General features: G+C 39.0%; 1 protein-coding gene across 2 annotated transcripts in view; it reads right to left on the bottom strand.

Moving 5' to 3' along the window:
* Positions 1 to 20,568, bottom strand: part of NDC1 (NDC1 transmembrane nucleoporin) — a 47,338-nt gene extending 26,770 nt beyond the window's left edge. For both annotated transcript variants that reach the window (XR_009251892.1, XM_058695841.1), the window contains exons 1-9: positions 20,460 to 20,568; positions 19,072 to 19,192; positions 16,718 to 16,819; positions 13,917 to 14,091; positions 12,623 to 12,761; positions 7,722 to 7,830; positions 5,283 to 5,334; positions 2,487 to 2,622; positions 1,604 to 1,696 (exon numbers count right to left, since the gene is read on the bottom strand). Coding sequence is in view for 1 of the 2 variants with exons in the window: in XM_058695841.1 (XP_058551824.1) it covers positions 1,604 to 1,696; positions 2,487 to 2,622; positions 5,283 to 5,334; positions 7,722 to 7,830; positions 12,623 to 12,761; positions 13,917 to 14,091; positions 16,718 to 16,819; positions 19,072 to 19,192; positions 20,460 to 20,516 (984 nt within the window). In the remaining variant the exon portion in view is untranslated. The remainder of the gene's footprint in view (positions 1 to 1,603; positions 1,697 to 2,486; positions 2,623 to 5,282; positions 5,335 to 7,721; positions 7,831 to 12,622; positions 12,762 to 13,916; positions 14,092 to 16,717; positions 16,820 to 19,071; positions 19,193 to 20,459) is intronic.
* Between the last annotated feature and the right edge of the window lie 63 nt (positions 20,569 to 20,631).

Below are 20,631 nucleotides of genomic sequence, written 5' to 3'. Positions count from 1 at the left end.
TTTTCATTATTTTGTGTATCTGCCTTTTCCATTAGGCTTGCTATATCTTACTCGTTATTATGCCTTAAGCAACTAGCAATGACTGACACCTACCCAGTAAATAAAGATATGTTAAATAACCAAATGAGTAGCTGATATTTTTGTATATCTAATAAATTAGTCATAATTGATGTTTAACGGTAATCAGAACCTCACTGGTTCATTTTCTTATTCGTTTACAACTTTTCGGAATGTATTCCAAACTCTGGGTTCCATTTTCTTTGAATTATTTTTTAAGTACTAGGACTTCTTAACAGGATCACACATATTATGTATAGATCTACTTTAAAATTTCAAAATGCAATTTGAATCAAAACAATTTATTCCTGGGGCGCCTGGGTGGCGCAGTCGGTTAAGCGTCCGACTTCAGCCAGGTCGCGATCTCGCGGTCCGTGAGTTCGAGCCCCGTGTCAGGCTCTGGGCTGATGGCTCGGAGCCTGGAGCCTGTTTCCGATTCTGTGTCTCCCTCTCTTTCTGTCCCTCCCCCGTTCATGCTCTGTCTCTCTCTGTCCCAAAAAATAAATAAAAAACGTTGAAAAAAAAAAATTTATTCTTAGTTTAATTTGTAAATTTGTTAGAACTTCTTTAAACTCTTTTGATTAAAATTTAATTTAGGATCATTATCATTATTCATCTTTTTTTTTTTTAATGTTTTATTTATTTTTGAGACAGAGAGAGACAGAGCATGAGCAGGGGAGGGGCGGAGAGAGAGGGAGACACAGAATTCGAAGCAGGCTCCAGGCTGAGCTGTCAGCACAGAGCCCGATGCAGGGCTCGAACTCACAAACCGCGAGATCATGACCTGAGCCGAACTTGGTTGCTCGACCGACTGAGCCACCCAGGTGCCCCTCATTATTCATCTTTTAAGACAGCTCATTGTATGTGTATACCTACCAAGTACTACCTTTGATCATAACAACCAACAATACTACATGAGTAGGGGCCCTTGGGTGGCTCAGTCGTTTGAGCGTCTGACTTTGGCTCAGGTCATGATCTCGCGGTCTGTGAGTTCGAGCCCCATGTCGGCTCTATGCTGACAGCTCAGAGCCTGGAGCCTGCTTCTGTTTCTGTCTCCCTCTCTCTCTGCCTCTCCCCCACTCAACACTGTCTCTCTCTCTCTCAACAATAAACAAACATTAAAAAAAATTTTTAAAAAATAGTACATGAGTAAAAACATGTCGACTCCATAATAAATAAAACAAAACAGTATTTTGTTTTGCTATAATTATAAGTTTATGAAAAGCTAATGCACACATACGGTTGTATATCATAGTATTTTGTGCCAGGAAATATTTTTATGTCTAATCTAAGTATAGTTTAGTTTGCACAAATTAGCTTAGCTTGTACATACACACTGCAATATATCCTTGCATTTTAGTCACTTGGAATGAAAACTAAGAAAGTGAATGGCATTCCATGCAGTGTGTAGTTGATGTTTTACAATACTGGTGCTAGAATATTGTAGGCCCTCAAAAAATAGATCTAAATACGCTAAATATTAAGTCCATTTCATAAATAGGTTCGAGATTACTGCGTGAAGACACAAAACACATAGCTCAGGCACCTTTATGATGAGGGGAGGATTGCTGTTTAAGACCTTTGGGAGGCATTCGTCCGACTCTTCTGAAAATGGTGGCTGAACAGGGAACAGATGAGCCTATCAAGTATAATCAAATATAAAGACTATGAAAATGATTATTTTCTTGACTCTATTCAGTAACTTAGCACTAACTGAAATTCATTACAACAGGAAACAATACAACCAAATTAACATCTTCAGTGTTTTAGTAATGGATTGCATCAAAATTACATATACCTAAACACACTACTTTCTGAAATGTTACTCTCCCCATTTTATTAAATCTCTGGCTTCCGGTAACAAAGATTCTCTGAAGCCACTGAAGGGCACAAACCTACAAAGATGGTAAACTGAAAAACAAACACTCATTTCCTAAGATAAACACCTGGATGATAAAGACAATGTAATTCCCATTCATTTAAAATAATTTCTATACAAATTTTAAGACTTTCCTTCAAAGAACAAATATTTTATTGCTTTATATTGAATATTTTCAGACTAGCTATATCGATAGCATGTAAAACTAATTTAAAATTCAGGCATTTAGCATGTGCTCACTAGAGGAATGAGAATTACACTACAGATAAAGCACAGTAAGTTCCACTAGCAGTTCATGCAGTTTAGTTTCCAAAGAGCAAGAACACTAACACTGTTCCTTACACACACACACACACACACACACACACACACACACACACACAGCGAATTATGGTTACAAATGATACATCCCTAGTAAAGCCTCAGAAAAGAGACCAAAACCCAATTTATCAGAATGGCTTTAGGCACAATAGCATACTGCTTAGTGCTCTGCTAAAAATACCCGTGCACTCTAAAACACAAATGTACTGACAAAAAACTCAATACTAACCTCTGTGGCAAAGATTTTGAAGAGTATCCATGAGATATACCAAGTCATCAGAAGAAAGACACCACATAGCCAGACATGGTAGAGTAATGAGAGATTCAAGAGGCCACTCAGAGTGTCAAGAGGCCTATGAAACTGCCTATGAAAGCAGAAATTACTATTTAATCCAATGGGGAAAATACAATCTCAGCATTCAACAGCTTCACAATGACAAATCAATCTTATTTATTAATAATAATGGTGATACGGGGGTGCCTGGGTGCCTCAGTCGGTTAAGTGTCTGACTTCGGCTCAGGTCATGATGTCAGTTTGTGAGTTTGAGCCCCACATCAGGCTCTGTGCTGACAGCTCAGAACCTGGAGCCTGCTTCACATTCTGTGTCTCCCTCGCTTTCTGCCCCTCCCCCACTCATGCTCTGTGTCTCTCTCTCAAAAATAAAATTAAAAAAAATTTTTGTAATGAATAAATAAATAATGGTGCTATAGACGCCCCTCCTTTTGCACCCTATACAATTCTTTCCCTAATACCTACTTACGAACTACATAAGGGAGCCTTAAACGAAGAAGAGACCTAAACTTATGTTCAGTTTCTTGTGCTCCAAATCTTCACTGTCATTTCCTATGGAGAAAGAATGAGCCAAGCCTGTAAGCCAACCCTTAGCAGCTGGGTAAAATTTTACTGTTACTTTGTAGCTTGACACATAATCATTCAATAGGACTAGCACCTCTCCTGGGCCAAATTTCAGCTCTATCTGTACACCCTAAAAAAACGGTTCCACAATAGTTGGGAGCACATAGCACTATCAGAAAATCACAATCTTTACTTTTAAAATAATTTAAGGGGCACCTGGGTGGCTAAGTTGGTTAAATGACTGACTCTTGATCTTGGCTTAGGTCATGATCTCATGGTTTGTGAGATTGAGCCCCGCATTGGGGCTCTGAGTTGAGCACAAGGAATCTGCTTGGATTCTCTCTCTCCCGCTCTATCTGCCCCTCCCCAGCTGGCGCTTTCTCTCTCTCTCTCTCAAAAATAAATAAATAAACTTTAAAAAAAATAATAATTTAAGAAACTCTGTTAGAAGGCTAAATAAAGGGAACACTACTTTACCAAAACCTTGAGTAGATCAATTAGCAAAGTCATCATAATCCTACAATCACACAACTAGTAATTTTAAAACAGGATAAGAACCTCTGGCTCTGCCATCTAGGTGTGTTGTGATTACTTTTAACTGCTTGACCTAACCCACACTCAATTTCTTCATCCATACAAAGGTGCCATAATCTCTTCTTTTTACTTCTTTTTTTTATTTAAAAAAAGGTGGGTTTTTTTTGTTTTTTTTTTAATGTTTATTTTTGAGAGAGAGTGAGACAGAACGTGAGCAGGGCAGGGGCAGAGAGAGAGGGAGACACAAAATCCAAAGCAGGCTCCAGGCTCTGAGCTTTCAGCAAAGCCTGACACAGGGCTCGAACCTAAGAACTGTGAGATCATGACCTGAGCCAAAGTTGGACGCTCAACTGACTGAGCCACCCAGACACCCCTCTTCTTTCTTAGGGCTATTCTGACATTTAAAACACCTGATGTTAGGTGTGTCTAGCATAGTGCTTTACAGTTTCTAGGAGAATAAAGTTATTTTCAGATTTTAAGTATCTGCCATATATTAAGAACAGGATATTTGACACTGCCATACAAATAAAATGTATTTCAAGTGAAAGAAGGAAAAAAATACTATGTTCAATTACAATCAAATGTCATTATGATTTTTCTCTTTCCATTAGACCCAATGTAAAATCCAAACTAACATAATAAATGACCCATGCATGTGGTTTCATTATCTAGCAATTAAACCGAGGACAAAACTAAATTTACCTAGAAACTTTTAAAAGTTAGAAATTGAGAGGTGTCTGGGTGGCTCAGACTCTTGATTTCAGCTTAAGTCATGATCTCACGGTTCGTGTGTTCAAGCCCCGCATGAGGCTCCACGCTGACAGTGCAGAGCCTGCTTGGGATTCTCTGTCTCCCTCTCTCTCTGCCCCTCCCCTGCTCGCTCTCTATCTCTCTCTCTCTAAATAAATACATAAACATTAAAAAAAAAAAAAGAAGTTAGAAATTGAAATACACAATGTAGAAACCATAATATCTCAAACCCCCCCAAAATGCTATTAGTTAAATCTACATGATATAAAAAGTCTCACAGTAGAATAATAAAAATTAAAAGAACAAATACTGATAGAGAAATTTACATTTTTTTCCAAATAAAGATTAAAGCCTTATCTATGTGCAAAGTACATGGGAAAGAACCAGAGTAAGACACCCTAGTGCTGCCACTCGATTATCACTTATTGACCTTCAACTGGTCATATGACCCTGCTCAATTTTGGTTTCTTTAGTGGTAAAGTTAAAACAATACCATAGCACTGTGCTTACCTACCACAATAGCAGAGAATGATTACTGAGGAGAAAAACAAGAGAGGTATGCCCATACAACTCAAGAAGTCCACTTTTCTATAATATAAAAGCTATATCTAACAAAAAACAAATTATCACTGCTAATTTCCAGGGAGAGGAACCTTGGTGACTAGAGACAGGAGCAAAAGGATTATTCTTAACTGTATACTCTTTTATATGACACTAGAATTTTGAGTTATATGAACTAGGTATATTCCAGAATGAATACAATTGGTTTTCAACTTTAAAAATTTAAAGGCTAAATCTAAACAAAATACGTGGAAAGTGGTAAACACCTACAATGATGGAAACAGCTAACAGATTTAAAAATCAGACTTTTCATATATCACTTACTCATCTATCTGAAGGTCCATTGCAGTGCTAATCCAAGCTTTGGGAATATGGCCTGACAGGAAAAAAATACAATGCTATAAACATAAAAAGTTAATAAATCTTAATCATACTTTGTAACATGAGGTTGATGAGATGACCAAGTAGACACTAAGACCTGGGTCAAAACGCTAGGTTGTTTGATCAGGAATGGGCAGGAAAAGAGAATAATTTCTAAATACAGGAAGTCCTTGCTTTGCACAGGTCTGATTATGCATATATTTCAGTCATATTTCAGTGGTGGTTTAGTTAAATCACACTAGTCCCCCCAACAGCATAATTCAAATTTCAGTTGCCAATGGTATATTTACAGTGAGCAACTGAATATATTTCCAGCTTCTCAGTACACAAATCAGTATGTAGATAATGGAAACACATCACAATCTGTGACTAATCACATCCCTTCTTTCTAAGTCTGTTTGTGATTGGTCACTGACATCTGTTATTCAGTTCAGGCGCAGACAGCAAAGCATAACATTGTGTCGCCTCCTTGTTTCCTATGAAAAGCCCACATGACATTTTATAAAAATGAATAACTGAAAGAAACTGGCCAAAAAGACCCAAGTGCAACAAAGAAATGAAAAGTGCTAACATCTGAAATGAAATCTGAATGGAACATGTACAGAGTTCTAGAAGAAATAGTTGACCACGGAAATAGTCACACGGCTGCTATGTCAGCCCAAATGTACAATGGTGGGGAAACATCCAGGATGAATGAAGATAGTAGGTTAATAAAAAAACAACAAGGTGTTAACATCAGAATGACAGTTGTAAGAGCTATGTAAAACAATGGGTTATATAAACTAAGGATGAAAGAAGTGGACAACAGAACAGCCCATACCCAGTAAAAACAATTCTATAAAATGATTCCATAGAAAAAAGTAGGATCAGAAAGTTATGCAGATATCCCCTGCTTTTTGAAAGTTCATGTTATGCCACTTCGCTTTTATGAAAGGCCTAAGCTAGCACTTGTTCTAACTGAAAGAAATCCAAATTTATGAAAAAGGCAGAAAAGTGCAAACAACATTCAGCATTTGTTCTGCACCAAGCCGAACAGCTGCTGTATAGAGGCAGCACACCCTGAGCAGAAAGAGCAGCCCCACCAGGCTCCTTCCTGCAGCTCAGCATCAAGCCTCCAAAGCTTTGAACTGTGTCTGTGAGCATCCGTGCTTTATCTCAATTTGTTTTGTGCATCCATTAGCAAGATGCGTCCTAAAGTATCAGAAAAGCCTAAGAGAGGTTATTTTGGGATACTCAAAAATCTTTCCATATCAGGGTGCCTGAATGGCTCAATCAGGTGAGCATCTGACTTCAGCTCAAGTCATGATCTCAGGGTTCCTGAGTTTGAGCCCTGAATCGGGCTCTGCGCTGACAGCTCAGAGCCTAGAGCCTCCTTTGGATTCTGGGTTTCCCCCCTCTGCCCCCTCCCCGGCTCACACTCTGACTCTGTCTTCTCAAAAATAAACATTTAAAACAATTTTTTTAATCTTTCTATATAAATCAACAGTAATTGCTTCTTCACTTTGTGCCATTTCAGCTTACAAAAAGTTTCCCAGGAACACTCCACTTTCAGATAATGGGGGAAACCTGTAGTCTGAAAACAGTATTTTAGGATGCTGAATTTTGATTATACTATTATATGTTGCTATTGAGATTAATGTTTTCCATTCATCTTGATCTGCCTCATTATATTAAGTAAGCTATATTTCTGTGCTTAAAATTCATGTTAATAAATTCTATGTTTCCCTTAGCAGCAGGATATTCTAGTATATTAGTACCAAGTTACAAAAGGTTATAAAAAAAGAGTATGTTATTTATAGAATGACAAAATGACATATATTTTCTTCTTTTTTTATCATGGTAAAAACCACACAACAAAATTAACCAGCTTAACCATGAAGTGTACAGACACTATATGCACCTTGTGCAACAGATCTCCCGAACTTTTTCATCTTGCAGACTGAAACTCTCTACCCACTTAGCAACAACTCTCCTTTTTCCTTCCCCCACACAGCCCCTGGCAACCACAATTATACTTTCTATTTCTAAGAGTGTGACTGCTTCAAGTAACACCTCATGTAAATGGAATCATGCAGTATTTGTCTTTTGGCAACTGGCTTATTTCACTTAGTATGTTGTCCTCAAGTTTTATCCATGTTGTAACACATAACAGGATTTCCTTCTCTTTTAAGGTTGAATAATATTCCATTGTTTGTACATACATTTTCTTTAACAATATTTTCCCTTAACTTAATAAATACTCTTTAACAATCTAAACATTGAATCAGGCTAGTCACATACCTACAATTGAGAAACAAACAAAACCAAAAATGACTTGGTTAATTGACATTTTCTGAGCTGTGAGCTAACACATACACTGTATCAAAAAGCAGAAATTCTTACCAAGAAAATAATACACAATGCAGAAATTTCTAATCAGGAACAGTGATTCCACACAACTATGCTTAACTAACAAGAGCAGAGATCTCCTGAAGCGCAAGAACTTGTATTGCTGAGAAAAAAAAAGAAAAACAGAATCAAAGGACACTTCCAAGTAGAGGTTCTAGTTCATTCTAAAGCAAACACTAAAACAGTCCACATAATAAAAAAAAATAATAATCATTGCATAAAAAGATGAAGTTTATTCCAGAGGTAAAAAATCAACAATTTCTGTTGTTAAAATATTTAATATTTACATATACAACATCTCATTGATAGGAGATCAGAAATGACAAAATTAACAATATCTACAGTTATACTAAAGACTATGGAAATAGAGTGTGTACATACAAAAAACATGATAATCACAGCAGCAGCAGCTGACATTCTTTGGCCGCTTAGCATGTACCAGGTACTACTCTAAGTACAACGCTATGAAGGAGGTTCCATTATTATCCTCATCTTACCAATGAGGAAGCCGAGGTGCGACTTAACCAATTTAACAGCTAGCAAAAGGAAAATCTGAGATTTTAAACCAGGCAGGCTGGTTTCAGAGACTACAATCTTCTGCATACTGCCTCTACACTCAATGTTTTCAAATGCTGTCTACAAGAAAAATAGGCAGAAGACACGAGACTGAGTCGGGAGACCTGAGTTTCAGTACTCCTCTCTGTGTAGCACTGAGCAAGTCATGTCTCCTAATTATCTGTGAGATAAGAAGGCTGACCCAGCCAAACAGTGCATTAATGGGTATCTTCTATTCTAATTATCTAAGAGAGAAAAATCAATTAAAAAATATGAAATGCTTTTTTCCTGGAAAAAAAACAAACTACACTTCTTGTAAAATAAGGCTTGTTTGCTTCTTTCCTCTCCCCTCCCTGCCCCAAAAATGCCAATGGAAAAATATTTTTAAATTATTGGGCAGAATCTAAAGGAAATTTAATGAAGCAATGATGAATTTCCCAAATTCTGGTCTTCTTTTCTGCTTCTATTATGGCTGATCCTTCTTTAAGGAATTTCAGGAGCTAAAGAAGAGCAAATAATTATATTACTCAGGTGGAAATTACAGCTTCATACAATGTCTGTGAACTCCTACAGTATCTTTCAAAAAGCATCCCATATGAATACCTGGTCACTAACCACACAGTTTCAAGTGTCCTGGTTTATTTGGATATATTCAAAGTCCAAGATACAGAGCGGCACAATTATGCACAGCCCCTGGGTGCTACCTTCTTACCTCGATCTCCCAATAGAAAGGCTATAGTTCCTATACTGTTCCTACTGAAGCTCTCACCTCAACCACTACTCACAACTATCCAAAGAGGTTAGGCAAAGAGGTAGGCATATCAGTAAATATGCAGAGAATAACTAATAGAACCTCTTCGTGCTCCCCAATTCCCTAGTGGGTTTCTTCTGTGATGTGGCTATAAACTACCCTTCACTGAGTATTAACTATGTGCCAGGCTCTATAAATCTTATCTTACTTAATACTTTCAGTCTTGTTGGCCTAGAGCTTGCCAAGCCCTGTCCTGATGTTCATCCACTTCTTTGTCTCCTACTCTATGCTGATGTTCTGTTTTTCCCCATCAGTCTATCATTAAGAACTCAATAAGGACAATGGAACTGGTTGTAGTTCTATAGGCTAGTTTAAAGAAAAACTAATAGGCTAATGATAAATTGCTTAGAATTAGATTTTTAAAAAGAGCTAATTTTTCATACTGTTACATGAAAACAGCAGTTACTGAATAATATGTACCATATAAAATTTTATGGAAGCTCCATCCTACATATATATAATATATATGTAACTATACAGTAAAGGGTTTAGCAGAACATACACTAAACTGGTCACAGTGATCTCTGAGGCAAAGATTGAGATTGGCAGCAGAATGACTAAAGGAAACTTTGGTTTTATCTACGGTATTGGAATATTTTATAATAAAAATAGTGTTACCACTCTCCTCTTAGGACGTAAGCTGACAGGCAGCACCAAAAATAATGATGATGGCGATGCTAATAATAATGCCGTTATGCTTATAAAAAAAAAAAAATTAAGGTCTAACATTCTCTGGTCAGCTTGGCCAGTTAAAGAAAAAAAGTAAACAGCTATTACCATCATCTCATTTTATGGAGGTTCAGAAGAACAAATGGGCCTGATCTCACTTTAAGCTTGCAAGTTCCTATCAATATTGCTTTCCTTATCAACTGAAGTGCATAAGGAAAGGTCATACGATGTGCACCATGCTCTTAGGGCTAATCAAAGAAGGCTAAGCTATTGTATGTTCCTTCCCCATCAATCTTCTGAAGAGGCAAATCTATCCAGCCAGGCAAAGACAGTTACAAACTTGGTGGATGAGAAACTATGATCCTGGTTACAAAGACCCATCATTTCAACTACTCTTGCCAAAAACCTGTACCTCCCTTACTCCACTGCATCCACCCATAAAACCCCTGTTCCAACCATCCCCGGGGCTGGAGAATAACACCCACCTGGGCAAACCAAACAACACTGTTCCTGTACACTCATGGTTATGAGAGATGCCCCCAAAAAAGATTTTGGCCAAATACAGAATGGCCCAATGTTAAAAGTCAACGTTCTGCCAAAGTTGAATCTGAAGCCAAAGCTGAATATTACCGTTAGAAAAGAAACTTCAGGGCGCCTGGGTAGCTCAGTCGGTTGAGCATCTGACCTCAGCTCAGGTCATAAACTTGTGGTTCACAAGTTTGAGCCCCGCATTGGGCTCCCTGCAGCCTGCTTCGGATTCTGTGTCTCCCTGTCTCTCTCTCAAAAATAAATAAAAACACTAAAAAAAAAAAAAAAAAAAAAAAAAAAAGAAAGAAAGAAAGAAAAGAAACTTCATGGGCATAAAAATAAATCTAAATTTTTATCAAAGGACCGGGCGCCTGGGTGGCTCAGTCAGTTAAGCGTCTGACTTTGGCTTAGGTCACGATCTCACAGTTCTGGAGTTCGAGCCCTGCATCGGGCTCTGTGCTGACAGCTCGGAGCCTGGAGCCTGCTTCAGATTCTGTGTCTCCCTCTCTCTGCCCCTCCCCTGCTCACACTCTATCTCTATTTCTAATAAAATAAAATTTTATCAAAAGAAATTACAAAAACTTTAGTAGTAAAATTTTACAAATGTGACATTACTGGGGCACCTGGGTGGCTCAGTCAGGTAAGCGTCCAACTTCGGCTCAGGTCATGACCTCACGGCTCATGAGTTTGAGCCCCACGTCCAACTCTGTGCTGACAGCTCAGAGCCTGCTTAGGATTCTCTCTCCCTCTCTCTGTCTCTCTCTCTCTCTCTCTCTCTCTCTTTCTTTCTCTGCCCCTCCCCTACTTACACTCTCTGTCTCTCTCTCAAAAATAAACATTTAGAAAAAAAAAAAACAAAAAAACAAACGTGACTTTACACAGCCGGAACCCTCTACTGGCAGGCACCATCAGTTACCGGACCGTTCCTACTTGTATTCTTTTGCCATCAACTGAGGTTCATGGAGGAGAAAGTGATTTCGGGGTATCTCGTTTTTCTCTAACACGTTTATTCTTTATATTCTTAATTACATTTGGATCAAATATGATTTAGCATGGATATTTCTGTACAGAATTTGGGGTTTTTTCCTCCTAAAATTTTAAGGTGGCAAAGCTGACACTCTGCTTTTAATTCATCTTCTCAAGATGTGAAGAATTTCTAACCAGGACTCTTCCTTCATACACTCACAGACTGCAGGGAGGTAAGGGCCAGCTCCTGTTCTTTTTTTTTTCATGTTTATGTATTTTTCAGAGAGAGAAGCAGAGCATGAGCAGGGGAGGGGCAGACAGAGAGGGAGAGAGAATCCCAAGCAGGCTCTGCACTGTCAGTGCAAAGCCCAACGTGGGGCTTGAACCCACAAACTATGAGATCATGACCGGAGCCGAAACCGAGTCAGATGCTTAACCGACTAAGCCACCCAGGTGCCCTCGCCAGCTTTTTCTGTGAGCACTATCTCCTTGCAATAGGTCTACTTTTAACAGATCGTTCTCATGGAAGCAACAGGAATATGGGACCTTCAGTGCAGTCAGGAGAACCCTAATCTACATTCTCACACTCTCACGATACATCATTTGTTTGCACATCCCTCCCTCCCCACCAGACTGGGTCTCAGTGGGAAAGGGCTGGTTCTAATAGTTTTGCTCCAAAGCCCAGTCCTTAGCCTGCCACAGCACAGGAATGAAGCGAGTCAGAGCACAGTCAGGAAGAGTGGGAACAGTCTGGAGACAGCCTTCACGCCACAGGAGAAATCTCAACCAATCTTTCTCTCTCCTGCCAAAGGAGGTGGTTCTGAGTTCCACCAAAGACTCCTACCAGATTAGATTTTTAAAAACCTAACTGAAAGATAGTTTAAACTATTCAGTCAAACCAGTCAAACTGTTTGATTTATTTAAATATACCATGCCTCATTCTGGAAAAGATCTGAGACAGTAACTGGCATTCTGTACTTACGTGAACATCCTCAAGCCCATGAGTTCTTAGGTGCAAAAGGAAGCTGGCAGCTGCACAGAAGTACACTGCATGAATGTCATCCTCCTCCTCCCCCAGCCCTGCTAGGTCACAGCAACTGCCACTACCTAGCAGCGGGGGAAAGAGTGGGGCAAAGCAGTATCCTCAGAGTGGCAGTGTGAAGGGCAGCTACAGCTCCTCAAACATATGCTAAAGTCTCATGAAAACAAATCACTCTTCTCCAAATGGCATTTTGATGATCTCAGTCCTAAGTTTTGTTGATCAAATCTTGAATCAATCAGATGAGGCCAGTTATATACACATATACGAAGGCAATTTTAATTCTGCTAAATTCTGACATAACGTAATGCTCAAATGATATCTTACCTGTATGATAGGAAATGGAAGATAGTTCATGTTGTTAATAAAATACAGGAGACTGTAGCTATAGCCCATAAATGCACCAGCCAGGAGAAAAAACAGGTGATACTCATTTAAGCAGGTTTGTGCAGCAGGGCTATTTAAACTGGAGAGAAAAAGGTTATTAATTCAACAGTCAAGGACACAAACCACTGTTTTAGAAAGCTCAAACTTTGACATAATCACTTAAGACATGCCCCAAATGCTAACTAAATGGCTCATTTTGGGTTAAGTGTGGGCAAAAGATTAATAAAACCCTTTCCCGGATGCATGAGAATTTGACCTCTCTAAAGGTTAACTCCTTAGCTCTTCCTGTGGAAGTCTGCCAATGGGAAGAACATGCCCTGTGATAGCACGCAACACCGCTTACAAGCAGGTACGCTGCATTTGGACTGAGAGCTAGAACTGAACGATGCGTGCCTGCTAGAGAGGTCATGCCTTTGGCCTTCTCTCTGTGCTATCTCTTCTTCTAAAGGGGCAATCCCTCAAGAGGACCCTTTTCACTAAAGAAAATTTATCACATTAGGAAAAAAAAAAAAGCCCTATGTAATAGTAACTGGAGGGGGCGGGGGGGGGGGAGGGAAATCAAGTATTAAGTAGTACTCATGAACCCTAGATTTTAAAGGTGGTAAAAAATAGGGAACTTAAGACTACCGTAATCTTTTTTTATTTTTAAGCTCAGAATAGCAACCTGAAATTTTTATCAGGGCCATGTGTTCAAGAAATGTATCAGTTTCAAAATGATAAAAGGACTACTGAAGAAGGTGGTTGTAATTATTTTAAAGTTTTTTCTTCATTCTCCCCACACAATCCTTCCTTAAACTCCAACCTAAATGCCACCTCCTCCAAGAAGCCAATGATCTTCCCTGCTTTCTGAACTGCCACAGGTTTAATGTGTACACATTACTTTCTTATTCCCTCCCACTTCACATAAATTCCTATTTCTCTTCTATCACATCCATTTGTGTCCATGTCTTAATTCCCTTACTGTTCCTAACTCTCAAAGACCTTATAGTGTATGTGTGAATCACTCTCACAAATCCAACAGCACCTGGCATAGCACCTTGCACAGAAAACAGTTTTAAAAAAACTACTGAAATTCAACAAGCATAAATATCAAAAACATCTGATGTTATGTATAAAAGCACCTTCCGTGTAAGTCTAGAATAAACAAAGAATGCCCACAAACTATTAACCTATACAGGTCACCTTTGGATTAGTAACTAAACAAGTTCCATAGAGAAAACAGATTTCATATTACCTCTCAGTACCAGTGCAGGAAACCACAAGAAAACCGTATCGACCCTTGGTTATCACTGCAGCACACCAAGCCACCATCATTCCCATTGCAGCATGAACAAATGAGTGCATGAGCTGCTGAGGGTGAATGATCTTCCCGATCAGTGCCAGTCTGGAGCAGGGAATGGAAGGCACAACTGCAAATAAAGCACGTTACTGTGGCTTTATAATCTGTAGCATATGAGATCAGGGGACACGAACCATATCGTTCCCTCTCGTCCTTGCACAGATATTCCAAAGGCACAAGGAAACCCAGAATCAATGTGAAGTAAAGAAAAACTCTAAATTAAGAATTCTAAGTTAAAATAATTAAAATAGTTTAATCAAAATAGTTCAAATACTGTCTACCCTGCCAACCTTGTAGGTGCCATAAAAGAACAAATAATGATCATTTTTGAAAGATAGTGCTTGCCCTCTGACAAGTTACCTTTACTTCAGCATTTGAACTTGTCAATATATAGCCCAATTGTAAAAACTAAACCACAAACTAGGTAAATGATGACAACACTGAATACTAAAATAAATGCTTGTACAGGAATTTCTAATACTTCTGATAATCAAAAACAGTTTTCAGGAAGTGTGCTAGGGCAGGTGAGTGTGGGTAGGAGGGATATTGACTTTGACTTTTGAAAACAGCTAGCAGAGGGTTTCCTGACCTACCCATACACACATTCTTTTCTTTTTTTAATGTTTATTTATTATTTTTGATAGAGTGAGCTGGAGAGAGGCAGAGAGAGGGAGGGACAAAGGATCCAAAGCAGGCTCCATGTTGACAGCAGAGAGCCTGACAAGGGCTCAAACTCACGAACTGTGAGATCATGACCTGAGCCAAAGTCAGATGCTCAACTGACTGAGCCACCCAGGCGCCCCTATACATTCTTCTTTTAACAGATTCCAAGTAAAGAGAGAGTAGAGAGATGAAAAATTCCTGTGAAAGGAGAGGGCTTAGGTGTTTTACATTTGGAGAAAGAGATTGCTATCCCCTCTCCCTGCCCCCCAGAAATGCCCATGAGACCCACTGAGCATGCAATTGACTTATAACGCTCTGAACAAAGCTTCTCATGTCTCTAAGCCTTTTTTTAAAGAGAGCACACGAGTGAGGGAGAAGGGCCTAGGGAGATGGAGATAGAGTGAGCGAGCAAGAATCTTAAGCAGGCTCCACACTCAGCATGGAGCCCATCACAGGGCTCGATCCCACGATGCTGGGATCATGACCTGAGTTGAAACCAAGAGTCAGGAGCTCAACCAAGCCACCCAGGTGCCCCTAAGCCTTTCTATGTGCTTTATCTTTTCCCTGGAACATCATTTTCCTTCTCCCAATTAATACAACTCATCCTTCAAGGCTTGGTTTAAGCATCATGTCCTCCACGAAGCTTCCCATGCTGGGTAAATGTGTTCCTATATATTCCCATACTATCCAGTGTATTGTAATTGAATATGTTTGATTAACTGAGATCCTCTGGGGACAAGTGGGACCATAATACTCATCTCTTATCCCCATACAATGTATGGCACATAGAATGCTTTTGAAGGAATGATTCAAAGTGACTAATCAAGCTTTAAGAATGACAAGCTGGACAGCCCTAGTGTGGCATCTACATCAAGATGACCTGAGAATGTGGGACTGTGTAAAAGAGCACAATGCTAGGGAGAGTTGTGTATGGCTTGAACAGAAAAAGAGATCCATCAGATAGGCGTAAAGGATTAAGAAAGCAAGGGAAAAGGGTATATATTATAACATCCAGAGTAGGACTTGAAATTTTATCCCATCTCTAAGAAGCAACTACTGAAGAGCTAAGAGAGGGATGATGGTATAGTCAAAAAAAGAAGTGTCAGAAAAAGCTTCTTACAGTACCATAAGGACAGATGCAGGAATCAGAAAAGGCATAAAGAGTAAAAAGAAAAACTGAAAAAAATACAAAGCTCTGGAATCTAGCAGGTGATTTTCCCAAGGCAAAACATACAGTTGTTGTTGTTTTTTTAACTATAGAATTATAGACTTTTATATTTGAAAAGGACCTTAGAAATCATCTGGTCCTGATCTCCTACCCTATAAAGGAGTTATTTTTATAATACATCTGCTGAGTCACAGCTTTAACAGCAGCTGTAAACTATTAAAAGGTCTAAATTTTGTTATTGTGGTAAAATATACAGAAGTTGACCATTTTAACCATTTTTTCCCATTTTAACCATTTTTAAGCATGTAGCTCTGCAGTATAAGTTCACTCACACTGTTGTATACCCATCACCACCATCCACCTCAAGACTTTCCCATCCTGCCCAACTGAAACTCTGTGTCCGTCAAAGAACAGCTTCTCATTCCCTCCTCCCCCAGCCCCTGCAACCATTATTCTTTCTGTTTTTATGAATTTGATGACTCTAGGAATCTACTATATAAGTGAAATCATATAATATTTGTCCTAAGAGCTCTAAATATTTTAAATAGGCTTCACACCCAACATGGGGCTTGAACTCATGACCCTGAGATCTAGACCTGAGCTGAGATCGGGAGTCAGATGCTTAACTGACTGAGCCACCCACGTGTCCCAAACCTCTAAATATTTTTAAACACAGAGAAACTGGCATTCAAATAAATTTTTAGTTAAAACATTCAAAGCAGATGATTCTGTATAGATATCTTAAACTGACTCAAAGTGACTCAAAACAAGCCTGTTATATACACCTACATACAAAATGCACTGAGTATGCCCTTAATAATATAAAGTCACATATTTTTAAGACAATTAACATTTGAAAACTCACCTGCATAGAACTCCACGTTAAAAATACTTATTATTACTACTACCACTGACAGCAGCAGGAGGTAAAAAATTACATAGGAACTATATAGATCATTGAAAGAATCTAAAACACAAGAGAGATGAATTAGTAAATTCATTCAGTCATGTAGTCACGATCAATACACTGCAATAGAAAAGGGGTCTGAACCACAGCTGCAAGTTTCATTGTAAAAGTTATCTTTTCTTTAAGAATTTACTCATACCCTGCTGACAGGTCCTACAGAACATCAACTCAAGAACTACAGTGTGAGTTACTTACACCAAGCTCTGGGTCCTTTAAAATTATACTAGAATTTCCTTTAGATGATCCAGATGTTAACATCAGACAAAATACTACCATATGCAAATGTATTTCATCGTGTGAAAGAGAGAAGTACCACATTTAGTAATATACCAACAAGGTTTCTTTTTAAAATGTATAAATAGTATTTTTTATATCTCTTCTTAATAAATGCAATTAGCTCCTACAGCAAAAAATGTAACATTTCTGGAAACAGCATAATGCATAAATCATCTAAGTGAGCTGAATTAAAAAAATTTAAAAATCACGGTATTCCTGTAAAATACTAACATTCACATTTTAGAGTAGTCCGAACAAGCAAATATTCCATTTCAAAAATATGGCCAAGTTTAAAATATGTATGTGTATATAAAACACCTAAAAACATAAATAAGAGAAATAACAAGGAAATCTATTTGGTGTATAGGCTGAGACTTAATAATAAAACCTATAATTTTTAGGAGTATAATTTACTGACCAAGATTAGTAAAGAATATTTGTTAAGTATTCACAATTAAAGCCAAACATTATACTGAACTAAAAGAATGAAAGAACTGATTCATGTGACTAGAAATAAGAAAGGGAAGAGCACAGTTTCTCTGAAAAGACTTTGTGAGCAAAAGTTGAAAGAGATGAGAAACATTTGATGAGAAAAATGGCACAAATCAAATCCCATTTGGAGGGAAGGTGTTACTAGGATTAAAAAACCCTTGCCCGTGAAATGGCAAAAAGCTTTTCTTAAGTGCCAATTCAGAACAACTGGTAATGGTTCTCGATTTCAGTGCTCAATACTCGGAGGTTGGGACCAGACGGCCAAGATCAATGAGCGATGCAGACTCAGGCAAGGTGGTTACAGAAATACCTGCCATCCCTGTGCTGGCTTAAGGCTTAATTTTATCTGCCTTGTAGAACCCCTGCAAGAAGTGACTGAGGTGTCTCAACAAAAAACTTAACACGACTGTAATTCTTTAGCAGCAATGTCTCCAAAGACCACAAGGTAAAGCTTCTGACTCCCTGAAAATCGGCATTTTCTTCTGAAAGTTAAATCAACAACACACTTTCCACTTCCCAAAGCAAAAGAAATTTGTCGTTCTTGTTGGGGAGAGGGAAATAAAAAGAATTAAGAGTATTCGTGCTTCTTAGCCTTAGGCAAGAAGCTTTAAACTTTAAAGAGTTCAAAACCTATCCTGGCAACATTTCTCTTTTTAATTCTAGTGTAGCATAGTGGAAAACACAGGCTTTGAAGTCAGAGACCAATGTTCAAATTCTGGTTCAGTTACTCGCTAACTGTGTGACTCTGCACAGACTTATACAACCAAGTCTCAGCTTCTTCATTTATAAAGTAGGGATAATACCTCTTTATTATATAGGGTTGTAGGAAGGATAACAGCTAATATACTTAAGGTGCTTAGTACAGTGTGTGGCACACAGTAGATGCCAATAATTGGTCGTATTATTAACATAATCATATTGTAATAAATGTAGTGACTTTTTTGTCTCCACGGAGAAACATTTAGTCTGCTCCAATCTTTTCCTCCTCATCACTCTTTGCACTTAACTCTATGTTTCTTAGTCTTTAACTCTTTCCCCCTTTTCTCTCTTCTCTTTTTCTTATTAATCACAATATAGAAATGAAGTAGTCTCAATTTTAGACAGGTTTTTTAAAGAGACAGATGTCATATTTTCTATTCCAAATTTTTAAATAGAGAAAAGGAACAGTTCTGGTCCTTCAAAAGACAATGTCCAAAAAAAAAAGCAGTAAAAAAGACAAATAAACAAAAATTAAGGTACGTTTTCATTTATGTGATCTTCTAATTATCTTTTTGCTTATGTGATAATACAGTCTGACAGGTTTACTAATATTATTATATAGTGAAAAGGTGATTCATAAAGGGAGTGCCTTAAGATTACCTCAAGGTGAATGTTTTGCCATATCAATATAGGCAGTGATGAAAAACAAATTATTTGATAACACAATTTTTATGCTGAGAAGTAGGTCCTGTAAATTTGATTTCCCCAAACTGAGTACCACTTACCAGACAGCCACTGAATAGGATGAAATAAATCAATGCTGCTGAAGATTATAAATACTGTGGTACAGATGGGTAGAAGCAGCACTGACCAGACAATACTCGCAACTATCCTCCAGCCCAAAACCTATAATTAAACAAAATCCCTCAATCATGAAGTCAAACTATTTCAGTTATTCCAGTTATGCAAATCCTATCTTTTCATACAGGACGTTAAACACTAATATTTACACCCAGATCATAACGGTTACTCCTATGAATAACACTGCATACGACTACAGAATCTTGTAATTATCACTGAACTGATTCTTGTATTAGTCCAGAGTCCAATGCCACATTAAATATCACACTTTGGGGAAGGGCAGGAATTGTCTTATCTAGTGTTACAACTGTATTTTACAGCAACTTGTACTTGTCTCTCTAGGTTTAACTGATAGATATGTTAATATCTAAAAGATGTATGGGAATCTTCTGCATATCGTTTCCATTATTAGCTACAGCAATTATCAGGCAGTTACTGCATTGTATTCATGTGTGATCACCAGAGCCTGCCACTTAAGAGACACAAGATAGAATGCCGAATAAGTCAATAGAAGAAGAGATACTGAGGGGTCTGAAGAAATAAAATGACAATCGGATTTACATTTTGGAAGGTAAAAACACTCTCGTGTTTGTAAAGTGGCTATACTGAAGATGGATCAGAAAGGACAAGACCCACAAGAGACAATTACGAGGCAGTCTACCACAACTGCCCACAGCCAAAGTTTACAGCCTGCGCCTGAAGGAAGGCAGTGGCAATGGGAACGTTTTGAAAAGAACTGCAGCCATGTTTTCTGTCCACTGAACACCAGTCATGGATAACATAGGTGATAAAGAACAAGTAAAACTTAAGGACTCAAAGCGTTTAGCTTGGAATACAGCCTCTGCTAAGACCACACCACAGTCTTTCCAATTCTGGACATTCCTTCCCACTTCTTAACCCTAGTAATCAATAAGCTATTTACTTTGCACCTACTAGGTAGACCACCCCTGCATGAAACTCTTGCCCATTCCCTGCCCCAATTCCCACGCAGGTCATCCCTCTCATTCCAACCAGCTTCCTCTTGGGACTCCTCTCCCACCCCATAACAAGTCACTCAGGACGTCCCGCTCGCACACACTAATCAGCTTTCCTCAGCCCGCTCCGCCCACCCTATAACCAGATTCCACTCGGGATGCCCCCAGCACATTCCCGTAATCGGTTCCTCGGGTCGCCCCCTCCCCACGCGCTCCCCACGCTACGCTGGAGCCGCCCTCCACCCACCCGCTCACCGCGCACGCGCGTTTAGCACCCGCCCGCCAGGCCCGACTGCAGCGGCGGGCCGAGCGCGCGCCACAGCGCGCGCAGCACTCACGCGCCACAAAATGTCCCGCGACCCGCCAGCGGAGAGGCGACTCGCAGCCGTGGCCATGGTGATGGCGGCCCCGACTCTGAGGGGTGCAGGAGACAGTGTGCCCGCCCGCCACAGCGGTTCAAAGGGAGAAAGGCCCCACGAGGACCCTGTTGGGGCTGCCTCAAACTCTGCC

Source organism: Neofelis nebulosa, chromosome 2 (genome assembly GCF_028018385.1).
Source record: "Neofelis nebulosa isolate mNeoNeb1 chromosome 2, mNeoNeb1.pri, whole genome shotgun sequence".
Taxonomy (NCBI): domain Eukaryota; kingdom Metazoa; phylum Chordata; class Mammalia; order Carnivora; family Felidae; genus Neofelis; species Neofelis nebulosa.
The sequence above is the reverse complement of the archived record's forward strand: the minus strand, read 5'-3'. Positions and strand labels throughout refer to the sequence as shown.